Here is a 15469-nt window from a genome sequence, read left to right as displayed (position 1 = left end):
GCTTTATTAGTCTAAAGACTTGAAAATCTTCTGGTATTTATAGCCATTATTTGGCTTGTCGGCTGTGTTTAATACTCGCTGAACTGGTATTATAAGAACAATTTGGGCGACATCGTCAAGACCCACCTGTGATTCAATCAATCCAGCTCTGCTCGGTCAAAGGTGCGAAGATGTCAAATATCAATTAAGAAAATTGTATAGTCTATTGTAGGCTATTATTGTGCACATTGTACCTATAAAAGATAGATTTCACTTGAATAAATTGGTTCTATAAAATATAGTTATAGTAAAGCCGTAATCAACCAATATAGGCTATTATTTGCTGAGATTGGTTAGATTTCAGGTTATAAAAATAAGCTGAAATTGATTAGAATATTATTAACAATAATTATAATTTGAGTAAAACCTCAACAAAAATACAATTTGAATGTTGCTCTGTTCTAATAATTAAGATAATGTTTATAAAAATGTGAAAACTAGAGCAATTTACTCAGGCTAAAAACTTCCATCTATTATGATATATGACATAATAGTACCATAACTCAACGCCTACAATATTTTGAAAAATAAAATAGACATTTGATTTATATTTTCTAAATACTGACCATTACTTTTTATTAATATTTTCAGCTTATATCATCTATTTCATTCAAAGGTAATAGAAAACTAGTTAGAACACAGCTCAATTATTCGTACTTTCCTATATAACCTATAAATTGAAATGAAAACAATCTGAAAACTAACCGGAATTAGCGATTTTAATTCCCCGTGAATGGTCTGTTAAATAATCTTTTTCGCCACACTTGGATGTAATGAGCTGGTTTATGTGCGTCATATGGAGGCCGAAAGTAATTATTTTCCGACCAGGCCGGTAAAACTTTAAGCCGTGTCCACACTATGTCGATCGACTCTGTCGACCTGGTCGATCGATAAAGTCGCTCGACACCTTCGACTGTGTCACTCGACAAAATTGCCTCAGTACATGTGGACGAGTCGATCGACAACCATCATAAATGTTCATACATAATCGAGTGTTTTAAGTGTTTTAGTGTTTTAAGTGTTTTAGTGTTTAGTGTTTGACTTTGCAAATTTCTAATTTTCTTTTCCACCTCCACTTTTTCAATGCCAAATGACACCGCAATTTCCACCAAACCATCATGCCGCTTGTTTCTGTTTTTATAGTCAACATCACTTGAATCCCATAAGTAAGAACGATCATGGTACATTTCAATAAAATTCGACGTTTGGGTATCACTCCAATTCATTTTCAATAAAAATGTAAGCACTTGAACAACAGTATATTCACTATTCACTAACTAGTATATTCACTAACAGTATATTCACAACAGTATATTCACTAATTCACAACAGTATATCACTATTCTATTTTCTAAAACGGCAGTGACAAGATCGACACGTCCACACTGGTGCGTTCGACTCTACTTTCTTTGATCCGGACCGACCTGAATCGGGTTGCGTTCGACTCGACTCGACAGCGCTCAACAATGTCAAGAGACACGTCCAGACTTGTTCGACATTGTCGATCGACTTTGTCGATCGGTGTCGATCGACATAGTGTGGACGCAGCTTTACGGCCCTAGGGCTATAAAATGACCTTGAATAACAGCTGATCGTGTCCAATCTCACAAATCATAGAGAGATAATCTCATAACGACTGTAATAATCCATATAATTATGTATCATGAATCGCGGTATTATGTCTATAATATATTTCATAAATTACTGTTTCATAATTTAATATTGAATTTATAAATAGCCTCAACATATATAATGTTGGCTGCATTGTCCATTGTCAGAAATGTATGTATCGCTAGTATTTAAAAGTGAAGAATTGAATTTGAAATCAAAGTACAATAATTGTATCAATATTTAAAATTAATAATAATTATTAACAATTATTGTTTCTTATTATTATCGAATTCCACTTCTTAATGCAATACAATCAACAATAATAATAGGAAAATACAGCAGAGTTCTGAAGTTTAAGGTAAGCCTACTGGTGAAACTCATCCTTGACTGAAAATTCCTAATAATTTTTCCGAAATTCATTATTAAAACTGTTAGATAATATATTTCTTCAATATTAAACCATAGAGAGAAAACATTAGGCCCACTCAAGATTGAATCTTCGAATGTTTTCTCTATGTTCAAGTCATAGTGTTTTCTCTATAGCCTAAGTCATGAGCCAAAGTCTGTTGTACGCTTTTTAGGAGTGAAGTAAACTTTAGAAGTCTAGTTCACAGTACAGTATTACGTGTCTGCTTAGTCTTATGAGTCAGGCCCCTATGTTCAACAATACGCAATGGCCGAGAGCATAAAGGTGTAATACATCAGTACTCCTAATTCGGTGATTAACATGATCAAAGTTCGAATCTCGGTCAATGACATTTTTTTTTGTCGATGAATTTTGACTTTTATTAGCTATTTTTTATATTAGTTACTGTACTTACTTTTTTTTAAATTCCAATCAATTTTTAGATATATTTTGAGTAATTTGAGACAAAACTGTGAAACATGCAATTATATTAATTTTTATTCATCACATTATTTCAAAATAGTAATGAAAATTCTATTAATCCATTTATCCATGAGATATTGCACCAGATGCAAAGCGCTTTCATCTGGTAAATGGATTTCATCCGATAAATGGATGAATTATTATTTATTTTGGAAGTATTATTTATAATACTGTATTATAAGGCCAGATTGCACAAAAGTCTGTTAAATATTTGAGATTAAATGTCATGAGAACCAATCAGAATAGACTGTAAATACAAACAATTTGAATGTACATTTGACCTCTCAGAAAAAAGTAGTAGAATCTGCTAAAGGATTCATGTTCTCAAACAATCATAACTGACTTCTATTTAAATAATAAAGAATAAAATAATAGAGATTTGTTGTATAAGAAGTATAATGATTGTATAATTTATTTTATGTAAAAAACAAAGAATTAACCGTCAATAATGCTCATTTTTTATAATTTAATATGTATTTATGTATCTAGTATAATCAAATAGGTATTTGAACTATCAATAAATGATCATTTCTATAACTTGATATGAATTATTTTGTAGTTTTGATACCAAACAATAGAATACGATGATACTATCATAACCTCATTAACATTGTATGATTTATAGTAGAATAACCTTAAAATTTTGCTTTTAAAATTGCCAACTTAAAATTATTATTATTATTTTTTTTGGTGTGGCGAAAAATAGCGTTCGCAACATGGGCAAAAATGTTTTTCTGGCTCTCGAATGCTTCAAGTTCTTGACTTCGTCTCAAACTTGAAAACCGTGATCTCGAGCCGGAAAACGTACATTTTCGATCCTAGGTGCGAAATATACTATTTCGTCACACTGCACAGAAAGCAGCTGTTTTCCAGTCCCTACGTAGATCTGAAAGACCTTGTTTGCAGACGACGTCAGAAAAGGGTTTCTTTTCCGGTCTAGGCCAGAAAGTTGTCTCTTTCCAGCTGCTCATGGAAGTAGTTAATAAGTCATCCGCTAGATTGGGCGAGTGTCCACTTTCATCATCAACTGAAGTCGCCATGATTTCAGTTCCAGTTTCGAATCAAACTAATTCGCTTCGCAACCAGTTTTATTCAATTATTTATTGTTGATTAGTGCATTCCGAATTTTCAAAAATGCTTGGAGATGACTGTGGTATTCCAAGTGAAATTTTATAAGAATCTGAAATCCTGACTGCAAATCTTCTACCACTAAAATCAAGAGATAGGTATGATAGCTTAATGAGTATTCTTTATTTTGTATTCTTTATTTATTATGTCAGCAATACCTGTAGTTTGGCGAAAAATATCATTCGCACCACAGGCAAAAATGTTTTCCCAGCTCGAAATCGGTTTTCAAGTCTGAGGCCGTAGGCCGAGGACTAGAAAAGATTGAGAAAAAATCTCATTTTCTGCTCTAGGTGCGAAATATACTATTATGTCGATTAGTTTAACTGGTGTTATTTTTCGATTTTTACCTTTGTGCAACCAAATCTTCTTCGTTTCAACTAATCGCGGTTAAAATGGTGCACAGAGAAGAGGATCTCTTCTCTGTGAATGGTGCCAATATTTTAGCTCGTTGATACATACAGTATAAACTTGTATGAGTATAAACTAAAATATACATACAGTATATACATACAGTATAAACTATACTGTATAAACTATACTGTATACACTATACATACAGTATAAACTTGTATACAGTATAAACAGTATGGAAACTTGACTAGTACCTTAGACCAGTTTTAGAAAAGACACGCTGGAAAGTCTAGCCTCTGTAGCCAACATCTACTGCCAAATCCACCCATCTTGACGTCACAACCAAGCTAACAACAATGCATTGAATAACAACAATGTAAGTTAAACACCACAAACTCAAAAAAGTTTTCTATAATTTCTTTACGATGCGTGACGTCAAGATGGGTGGATTTGGCAGTAGATGTTGGCTTCATCGACTTTCAGTATGAATATACAATGAGCCGTGTCTATTCTATAACTGGTCTAAGACTAGTACCCTGACGCAAAAATCCGCCATCTTGTTAGGAAGCGCCGCATTGTAATAGTATTCATGGAAGGTTCGTATCACTTCAATGATCCGGATCAATTGATCTTATTCACTGTCACGAGCCAATCAGAAGACCAGGATTGGAACTTCCCAAGGTCACGTGACGTGTTTAGTATTGGGGTCATGTAAAAACCATTGGTTAGATAGGCGATTGATTACAAGTTTCCATTCTGTACCTATTCTGTGACCACGGCACAGAATAGGTACAGAATGGAAACTTGTGATCAAACGCCTATCTAACCAATGCTTTTTACATGACGCAAATACTAGACACGTCACGTGACCTTGGGAAGTTCCAATCCTGGTCTTCTGATTGGCTCGTAGCAGTGAACGAGATCAATTGATTCGGATCATTGAAGTGATCCGAACCTACCATCAATACTATTACAATGCGGCGCTTCCTAACAAGATGGCGGATTTTAGCGTCAGGGTACTAGCCAAGTTTCCGTACTGTATGTATACTGTGCCGTGGTGATCAGGATCCTGTAATCCTGTTGTTTAGTTTAGCTACGTCTCTTTATGTTTGTGATCGGAAATGCTCAGGTTTATTAGTAATTTAGTAGTTAACAAATTCCATGGTCTGAACAATAGATTTCTGTTGGTTACTGATCATGGGTTTGCAACGCAGATTCCAAGAAAGGTAATTTTTGCATTGCTTAAGTTATACCGAACCGTATCATTTTTGGAGCTCTGATATTTGTTACAAACGTGATTTTAAAGTACACCACAGTCTGTAATTGATTGGATTAATATTAATATAGCAATCTCATTCAATGTTTAGAGACGGCATAGTTAAGTAGAATTAAAATAGATTTTTCCTAATGCACAATTAGATAGGATGTATTATTGTTATTTTTGTGCTTACCAATAGGTGTACCGTAATCAATAGAATAGAGGTTTACCGGCACCATACGGAGCACATTATAACATAATAATTGAATTTTGCCATTGTAACCAACCCAATTTTGGTTGATAAGATATTTTAGAACAATTATATTAATGCCAATTGAGCTGGCTAGATGGCGCAAACAAATAAAAACAGTTTATTATATTTTTTTATAAAAAAATGCCTGGTGTGGTGAATGACATCGAGTACTACTTATCAATGTTTATCATAGCTGCCCAAGTAATAAAATCTAGAAAAACTTTAAACAAAATAGGTGTACCCTATGCAAGCAACAGGACATACCCCCGTCTTCCTTATTGTCGCCTCATCAATAATAATTTTGATGTATTTTTATTTATTTATTGAAAATTTCTATGCGATTTATAATAGTTAAATATATTTAATCAAATTCATTTCATTTCCACATAAAATTATTAATTTGTACAAAATACTTCAGTTAGGTACAATGAATCAATATAACTTGAAGATATTTACGTTTTTTTAATTGTAACAATATTGAAAAGTGGAATCCCCAAAAAAGGACTATTCGTCTGTGGCTGGGGAATAGTTCCTAGAGGCAAATAGTAAATTGGAAAGAAAAAGAGATTAAATAGTATTAAGCAAAATAATTTATATAATAACATAGATACTAGAATGATACTGAGTGCACTATTTGTCGGAGAGTGCATAATCAAGATAAAAGTACTCAAATAGAAAGAAAGTGCAAGAGGACTCAAGACCGTGATGATGTATTTATAAAATTTTTGAGATTCCAGAACTGCTTTGCCAAGCGGATGAATGTAGTAAACCATCAGCCCAAGCTTTGCGAATCAGCCATTTCACCAGCTTCCTTTTATACACCACATCGCTGCAACTCTCAGCCTGCCTGATGTCATTTCCCAAATCTCTAATTTCATAATTATTTCTGTGTCAGTTTTGATAGTATTATTGAATACTAGCAAGAACCCGTGCTTCGCAAGGATCTATTTTAAAACTTGAAGGATTGAGAAAAGGCCTATAACCATCCTTGGTTAATTAAGAATCTATAAGCAAAATTTCAAGTTAATTAGTCCAGTAGTTCAGACGTGATGATGCGTCAAACATAATTTTCCTATCCCGTACATGCATAAGCCAGCTCTTTACTTTATATAATTATGATAGAGATATAGTTAACGACTGCAAGAGATAGATAAGTTTGTAATTCCACAACTGTGGAACAGAATAGTGGTGAAACTATGATGGCGCCAGAAGTGTCTCAAACACAATAGTAGGTACTACATGAACTTTTTGAAAGTGATTTGAAAAAATGTTAAAACAACATCTCTGTTTGTGTGTTTGTTTATATGTTTGTTCCCTGTAGACTTGAAAACTACTTGACAACGGCATGAAACTTTGGGATTATGTTGTGTGAATATTGGGGATGGTTTCTGAACAGAAATTTTAATAGGGGGGCTAATAATTATTTATTAATCCATTTTACAGACATATGTTTTCGAAATTTTCGGCCGAGCGGCTACTGAAGAACGAAAAGATGATCATGATTCAAGATCATATTGTGATAATATGATTTAGCATCTAAAGTTACCAGCTGTAATAAACACATCACCCTGTGATAAATTATTGTGTACTGGTATTAAAACTGTAGTTTGGAGTTGAAGTGTAGTTGATTGGTACCAGCTGTTGATAATGTTTCCTTAGAAGACCTATACAAATAATTTTATTATCACTCCCCTATCATTGAGAAACTGGAAAATGTTGAAAAAAATTATTCACCTAATGAAAGAGAGTATATATAATATATTGTATAGTATATATATATATATATATATATGTATGTATATATATATATATATATATATATATATATATATATATATATATATATATATATATATATATATATATATATATATATATAAGTTAAGATTGCGATTAATCAAATAGTCTTTTTAAAAAATGAATTTATTTGTTAACCACATTACAATAATTTTATATCTCGCGATAGAGCTCCGTTCGCTATGTCCGCTAGCTTGGAACTGACTACTAAATACAATGTTACCTTCCACTACAACTATGCTACATCAACAATAATGGAATGAGGAGTGCTGACTATATAAGTAATTAGCTATATAACTCCTCCATCCCTAAAAAGAACTTCGGGGGTAGGGTTGTTAACAATGTTTACATTGGGTGAAACTTTTCTACTTAGATAACAATACAATAGAACAATTGACATTAGAATAAAGATTACATACAAAATAATTGTCCAAAAACTTATGTTTGTAGTGAAAATACTTTCTTCCCTTATGGGGGTGTACTTGTTAACAGCAATCGGATTAAAATTAAGATGTTCTAAATTAATTGTGAATTCTGGTTCTTGGTCTTCATTCATACTATTGATAACGTTTTCTAGGTTCAATAACTTAGGTCGATATTTTGATTCAGACAAATGATTAAGTATTTTACCATTATAATAATATGTATTGTTGTTGCTATTAATTAAATAAACTCCTTTTACAGATTTTGTTATCGTTTCTGCTTGCTTGTCAATTTTTATGTTTTCTTCATTTGGAAAGATACACAAATAGCTATTCAATTCTGGAATCCATTTTACAATACTATTACCTATTTTCATCTTACTATATTTACAGTTTGATGTAGTTCCTGATTCGATAATTTCTTTTTCACATTTCAATTTGTCATTACATAAACTTTCTATAGAACAAATAAAATTTGAACTTGTTTTTCTAGCGCATTCACTAGTTAGACCTTCAATTGATATTTCTTTCTTATTATAATTATCGTTTGACTTGAGTAAGTATCTTACCTTAGGAACAATAGTTACATATCCATTTTGAAACATACTAGGTACAGAAAACAACTTGTATAAGTTATAATTTGATTCATCTACGATTGGTAAGTTTAAAAAGTAAATGATTTCTTTAGACGTTAGTTTACAGTTTACATTTATCAAATTTTCGTATTCCCACATATTTTTCAATTCAGGTTTCAATGGTAATTTATTCTGATAGTAACCAGCAATCTTGGTTATCTGATAATACAATTCTTTAGTTGAAATAATGCTAGGATGTAAAACTTTCAATTTGCAGAATGTTAAAGAGTTTTCAATGTCTTGGATCAAACTTAATACAATGTTATATAAAATATTCAACTGGTTCAGCAAATCTCTTAAATTTCTCTAGTTCTACATAGTCGCTAAGTTTATCATTTACAAATTTAAATTTATTCTTCAACTCATTAAAATTATAATTAACAATGTTCAACGTCTGATTAAATTCAGAAATAAGTTCTGAACTCAATGAATATTGGGCTGATATTTGATCAATCAAACTGTACTGATTAGTTTTCAAATGTTCAAGTAAATAATCGTATCTTTCACCATCATATGAGTCCAAATTTCCAGTAATAAATTTTATTGCGGCTCCTATGCCATTCAATAGTCCTCTTTTAGATCTCTTATCATTAGTAACACTTATGATATCTAACTTATCTTCTATTACATTCCTAGTATGATTAATAAATTTCAAATAGTTTACTATATCTCTTGCTTTACTACCATTATCAGTTATATATTCTACATTTTCCATTATTGGAATCTTATTTCTAATATTTTCAGATACCTTATCATAATACATATTCAAATTATCAACATGATCAAAAATACTTTCTAGTTCATAATAGTGGATGAAAGTGTGTTTTGAAATCTCTAACTTTGCAGAGCCTAAATCTGCTGCAATTATTCCTAGATTACTACTTATATTCCTGAATTCTTCAGCTTTAGAAGAATGATTCGCCATACTCATTAGGCAGAGGAGGAACAATACTATAATCGATTTCATCTTGTCACAGTCTAGGGTTCTGTCGCACGTGTAGGATATTCTCCAGAGGTGGAAGTTCTTGGAAGTTGAAGTCCGTAGTAGTCCTTAGAAGTTGAAGTCCGTTGTAGTCCTTAAAAGTTGAAGTCCGTGGTAGTCCTTAGAAGTTGAAGTTCGTGGTAGTCCTTAGATGATGAAAGTCCTTATTTTAAAAGTCTGTCGCTTTTTCTTGATTCACTTTGTAGATGAAATATGGTATTGTTGTTAACACTTTACTAAATTGTTCACTAATTTTATTATTTTTCACACTTGTCCCGATATTAGGTGACTGAGTAGAAATATAATTTTGCAAATAACACTCACGAATTTAATAATATAATAGTTCACCAACTTATTCAATTTGATACGAAGTTATTTTGGTGATTGTTCACTTATTTGAGTCCCGATGTTAGGTAACTGATACAACTTTTTCGTAAGTTCATTAACACTTCATTAACGGTTAAAACCGAAAAACCAAATTCTCGTTTTTGAAGTGTCCTACCGACTGCGCCAGTTAAGATTGCGATTAATCAAATAGTCTTTTTAAAAAATGAATTTATTTGTTAACCACATATTACAATAATTTTATATCTCACGATAGAGCTCCGTTCGCTATGTCCGCTAGCTTGGAACTGACTACTAAATACAATGTTACCTTCCACTACAACTATGCTACATCAACAATAATGGAATGAGGAGTGCTGACTATATAAGTAATTAGCTATATAACTTATATATATATATATATATTATATATATATATATATATATATATATAATATATATATATATATAGTAGGTATTCATATTGCATTCATTAATTACTGAAGAATGAAAGAATAATTTACAATTTTTTGAATTTAGCTTAGCTTAGATTCATCCTAAAATGGAAAGAATATGGAATTCTGTGGGTTCATCGTACATCGCATATTTCCTGGACCATATATCGACAATCTACAGCTATGAAAACATTGAATATTTTTCTTTGAAACACTGATATAACCTTTTTTTAAATTGAAAACTTTACTTATAGATATTACTACCAATTGATTGAGAAGAATAATATGTTTTCGGAATAATGAATGCTGCATGACTAAGCACATAGGAAGTCGGTATTGAGATGTAAATGAACATGTTGATTGTCAGATAAATTTCATGATAAAGTCAAGTGTAACATGAGATACATTGGCGGTACGAAGTTCACTGGGTAAGCTAGTTGTAAATTAAGCTTTATTATTAATAGACAACGCTGAAAAAGACAGGCTCAATCACCAGGAATACTATAAATCTATGAGGGACCAGTAAGCCATTAATTTTGAGTAGTTCAATTACTTCCATTATGGACACTGGATACATTATGGACAATCAATACGTATGAAATTTATTAGCTACCGTACAGAATAAAAAAATTTTGATTGCAGTGACCCTGACTACTGTATTATGAATAAGCATTCGGATCAAATATAAGGAATTACTCGCATCTCTCATCAACTCGTAATTTTTATTCACAAAATATTAACAAACAAAAATATTATCAAGTTATATTTAATAAACTCACAGCTAGTAGGCTACTCAAGTTTGTCTTTTTCTGGCCGTGCTACAAGTAAATGTAGGTATATGTTTGACATTTTGTTTCTGTAATCTTTTTGTCTATTAAGAGAGTTTTCAATGTGATTTTTGATGGAAATAAAATTTGAATTTGAAAAAAGAATTATCAACAAACTCCTAACCAAAGAAGAAGAAGACGAAGAAGAAGAAGAAGAAGAAGAAGAGAAAGAAGAAGAAGGAGAAGAGGAGTAAGAAGAAGAATCAGAAGAAGAAAAAGAAGAAGAAGATAGATTATTATGTTGCTTTGGCCTGTGAACTGTATAAATGTCCTGTAACAACTAAAGGGGCGTCCACACGTGCCGAACCGAAGAACCTCGAACCGCGCAGCAAACCGTGCATTCCCCCGAACATCTTGCCTTTCAACGAACATGAGCATATGTTAAAAATCAGCTGTTAATCATTCGCCGTACCGTACTCCGAACCATTCGCCGTGCCGCTTGCCTCTGTTCTAACTGCTCGCCTCACCTCACTCCGAACGCTGAACTTTTCAGCCAATCAGAGCCCTCGATTACAATTCGCCGTGCAGCTCGCTCCACAATATTTTGGCTATCCATCACAAGTGGAAAACATGCGAACATGAATACAGAAGTATGGGCAATTTTTGATTTGATTGAATTCATGTTTTGAAGAATTCATTGTTCAAGAATTCATTGTTCATTGTTCTTGTGAATTCATTCACAAGTGGAAAACATGCGAACATGAATGCAGAAGTATGGGCAATTTTTTATTTGATTAAATTCATGTTTTGAAGAATTCATTGTTACGAATGATAAATTGATAGGAGCTTATAAATATTTTCTAATTCAAATGAAATAACTTCTGAAAAAAATAATGATTGGATAAATACCAATATTGATTTATTGTTGACCAAGAACTCAGTACATCGACAATTCATTCAACTAATTCTGTATTGATAAAATTATAATCATTTTCTCTATTGATAATCAGTTTCATCAAATAATCATCAACTAACTGAAAAAAGTACTTCAATTTCCATGAATGTATTAATAGAATTATATAAATCTAAAGTGTAGGTCATATCTAAATTCACAAAGAGTTCGATTCTTGTTGGCAAGATAGATGTTATTCAATGCAGAAATCATTGTTATTTTACTAAAAGATAGGATAAAATGAATAGTTCTCTTTCAGGGGGAGTTTTGACAACCCACAAAACTCATTTTTCATTTGTAGAAATAATATCAAAAAGGTGCATAGGACCTTACTTTCTAGTTCAGCTTGCCAAAATACCCCTCATTTCAATATTAAAATTTTCTACTGACTGTACAGTGAGTCTATCAAGGCTTGAATAATTTTGAAATTTCAATTAAATAAAAATGGTAGAGATTAATTATCATGTAAATATCAACACCATTATTTAAAGACATTTTAACTGAATGCGTTTTCATATTGCCGAAACAGCATTGATAAAACTGTAGATGTTTATTTAGCAGTCTCAAAAAACTGTTCTAGCTGATAAATTAATAATACATGCCACGTGTAGGCTTATACATTGCATCAGTAAAACGAAGTTCAAAACTATGGTTTTCCTAAACATATGTTTTTGAGATAATTTCTTTGATGCAGCTGTTTCACATTCACTATTAAAAATTATACAGAGTTTGTGAAATTAAAAATATTTATTGATTACCAAAACAATACTATTATTACCTTTATTAATGAAAATAATTAATTATTGAAACAATACTTGTATTATATTAATAATAATATTATTAAACATATTTATCAATTATCAGAACAATATTATTGAGGAGTGGAATCAGGTAGAAAGCAATAATAGAACAGATGTTCTTTTTTGAATTTCTATCATATTATTTTGTTATTTCCAATGATTACAACATATGTTAGAATATCACATGTCAATAAATAAATTATCTCATTTCCATATGGCACTCACCTTACCATGTTCATAACCTTACTTAATAGGATCCTTTTTCATCCTTTGAAACCCTTAGAGGCAAAATATTTCAAAATCCGTTCTTAGTGCGCGTCTAGCATGTTTGAAGTATATTTGTGCAAAGTTTCAAGTCTATAGGACAATTAGTTTGATCTGTAGTGTGATTTTACATCAAAATTTTCGAAAAATGCCCTCTCCTGGATCTCCCTGTGCTCCTGATCGAAATTTTTCTGTATAGATTTTAATGGTATGATCATGAGTGTAAGGAGGCCATAATACAGAAAAATAAGGATAGAAAGCTGATGATGCAGAGAGATACCAGGAGTAGCCGTGCAAATATTATGATAGTCGAAAGTAGCCAACAAAATTTTTAAAAGGAAAAAGAGAGAATTCATGAAGAAGCGCATAAAACACATGGAAGAATTCAATGAAATAAACGAGAATAGAAAGTTCTATAAAGCAGTCAAGAGAATGAGAAAAGGATTCCAGCCTCATTTATTGCACGCAAAGACATGAATGGAAGAGTGCTTGGTGAGGAGGATGAGTATGACTACTGAGGTTGAAGTAATGTACAAGACGTTAGTCAGACCGGTTGTGACTTATGGAGCTGAGACCTGGACATTTCTGAGCTGGGATGAAAGAGTACTCAAGTCATTCGAGAGAAAAATGTATCGGAGGATCTGGGGACCAGTATGTGATGGTGGGGTTTGAAGAACAGATATAACAGTGAAATTGATGAGGCTTTTAGACCAGTCATATGGTCGTTTTTCAGGAAATCAAGTGTCAAGTTGAAGAATATTGTTCGGGAGAGTCGTAGTTAATCAAGGACTTCACAGATGGAGACTTCATAATTCTATTGTCGGGTTCGCCGAGATAGATCTGAAGACTAATATCCTGTTATGCAGTGTTCCCTACAGACACGATGATCTTACTCTCAACGAAAATATCTGTTATGCAAACTCGTTCATATCCAGAGCGGTGCGGAACTACACAGGTAGACTTAACATTCAATACATGGACATTAACACGTTCCTTGTTAGATCTCATTTCACGCGACATTGGCTTCGTCTTAACCGGCGTGGGAAGAAGACTCGTCAATCGGCTGTCGAGATTTGTGAGAGACTTTTCCGATGTTGATCATGCGTCTTCCAGAACCGAAATATAAACGGAATATCACAGTTTATGTACTCGAAACTCTCCCAATAAACAACATCTGGAAGCTACGTCCTTTCCATCATCTGTCTCTCCTGTCTTTTGAAATCTAGGATCATATCCAATCACGCCCAGTTCACCAACCACTCGCTGTTTGCAGAATCCTGTCAACTCTGTATAAATGTAAGATTGCTCTCAATTGAAAATTGTTCTACCTATCCTACTTCCTATCAATCTCTGGATGAGAGAGATTTTTTAGTCAACTCTCCAAACTTCCTAACCCGTTTTTTAGACATAACAATTTAGAATCTAAAAGAAATCCTGATATTTTTTCTCTTATGTTTCTATTATCAATCTAAATAACAAAATAAAAGAGATTGGGATGATCAATCAAGAGAAGGATTTCGATGGCTTTGCCTCTCGGAGCACTGGTTGGTAAAGGATTTCTTGAATCTAGTACAGATACATGGTTTTCAGTTGATAGCCAGTTTTTGCAGAACAATTTTAAGAATGGCGGGGTTGCCATATTCATTTCCAAAAAGATATTCGACTGTGTACAGCCTCTTGATTTATCATCTTATTGTCTTGAAGTGCATCATGAAATCGCAGGCGTTATTGTTAAAAATTGAAGCTTCTTATCATAATACTAGCCGTCAGGCTTGCTTCGCTCGCCTTATCTGTCTAGACAGAGGGCTCCGCCCCTGGACCCCCGACTGTATCGTCCAAAAATGAGATCAGCGGCCTCGCTTCGCTAGCCAAAAATGCTGGTAAAAACACCTGTTACTATATGGGCGTATCTTTGGCGACCAAAATTCTTCCACCTCAGCTAAACCTGTGTACTTAATTTTCTTTAATATATTTCCATCAATTATTGAAAAAGGTGAGAAAACGCAGAAAAGCTGAGAAAAACGTTGGAAAAACGCTGATTTTGGGCGTATCTTTGATGAAATATTAAAGTCACCTCATCACAAAATTTTCAGACCCTAACTAAACCTCTGTACCAAGGTTTTTTAAGTGAAAGAAGTAACCTGTATTCAAATCCTTGAAATATTTTCCAGGATGAAGTCGGCAACACCAAAGATATTTATATTCTCACTCCTCAGCTCCCTTATAAACAAGCAATAGAACCCATTTTACAGCTGCTTACCACAGTTTTAAATGCCTGTATAAAATCAGCCGTTTTTCCATTTTTAGAAATAATATCAAAAAGGTGCATAGGACCTTACTTTCTAGTTCAGCTTGCCAAAATACCCCTCATTTCAATATTAAAATTTTCTACTGACTGTACAGTGAGTCTATCAAGGCTTGAATAATTTTGAAATTTCAATTAAATAAAAATGGTAGAGATTAATTATCATGTAAATATCAACACCATTATTTAAAGACATTTTAACTGAATGCGTTTTCATATTGCCGAAACAGCATTGAT

At 32.6% G+C, this 15469-nt stretch overlaps 1 protein-coding gene across 2 annotated transcripts in view; it reads left to right on the top strand.

Annotated features, from left to right (window-relative positions):
• The first annotated feature begins 5051 nt into the window (after positions 1-5051).
• The window catches only part of LOC111054495 (mitochondrial 10-formyltetrahydrofolate dehydrogenase), a 165901-nt gene continuing 155483 nt past the window's right edge, over positions 5052-15469 (top strand). The window contains exon 1 of one of the 2 annotated variants that reach the window (XM_039441247.1): positions 5052-5244. In XM_039441247.1, the coding sequence (XP_039297181.1) occupies positions 5140-5244 (105 nt within the window). In that variant the 5' untranslated portion in view covers positions 5052-5139. The remainder of the gene's footprint in view (positions 5245-15469) is intronic. The other variant, XM_039441248.1, reaches the window with a different exon arrangement.

Source organism: Nilaparvata lugens, chromosome X (genome assembly GCF_014356525.2).
Source record: "Nilaparvata lugens isolate BPH chromosome X, ASM1435652v1, whole genome shotgun sequence".
Taxonomy (NCBI): Eukaryota; Metazoa; Arthropoda; class Insecta; order Hemiptera; family Delphacidae; genus Nilaparvata; species Nilaparvata lugens.
Note: the sequence above shows the minus strand (reverse complement) of the source record. Positions and strands in the feature narration are given on the sequence as shown.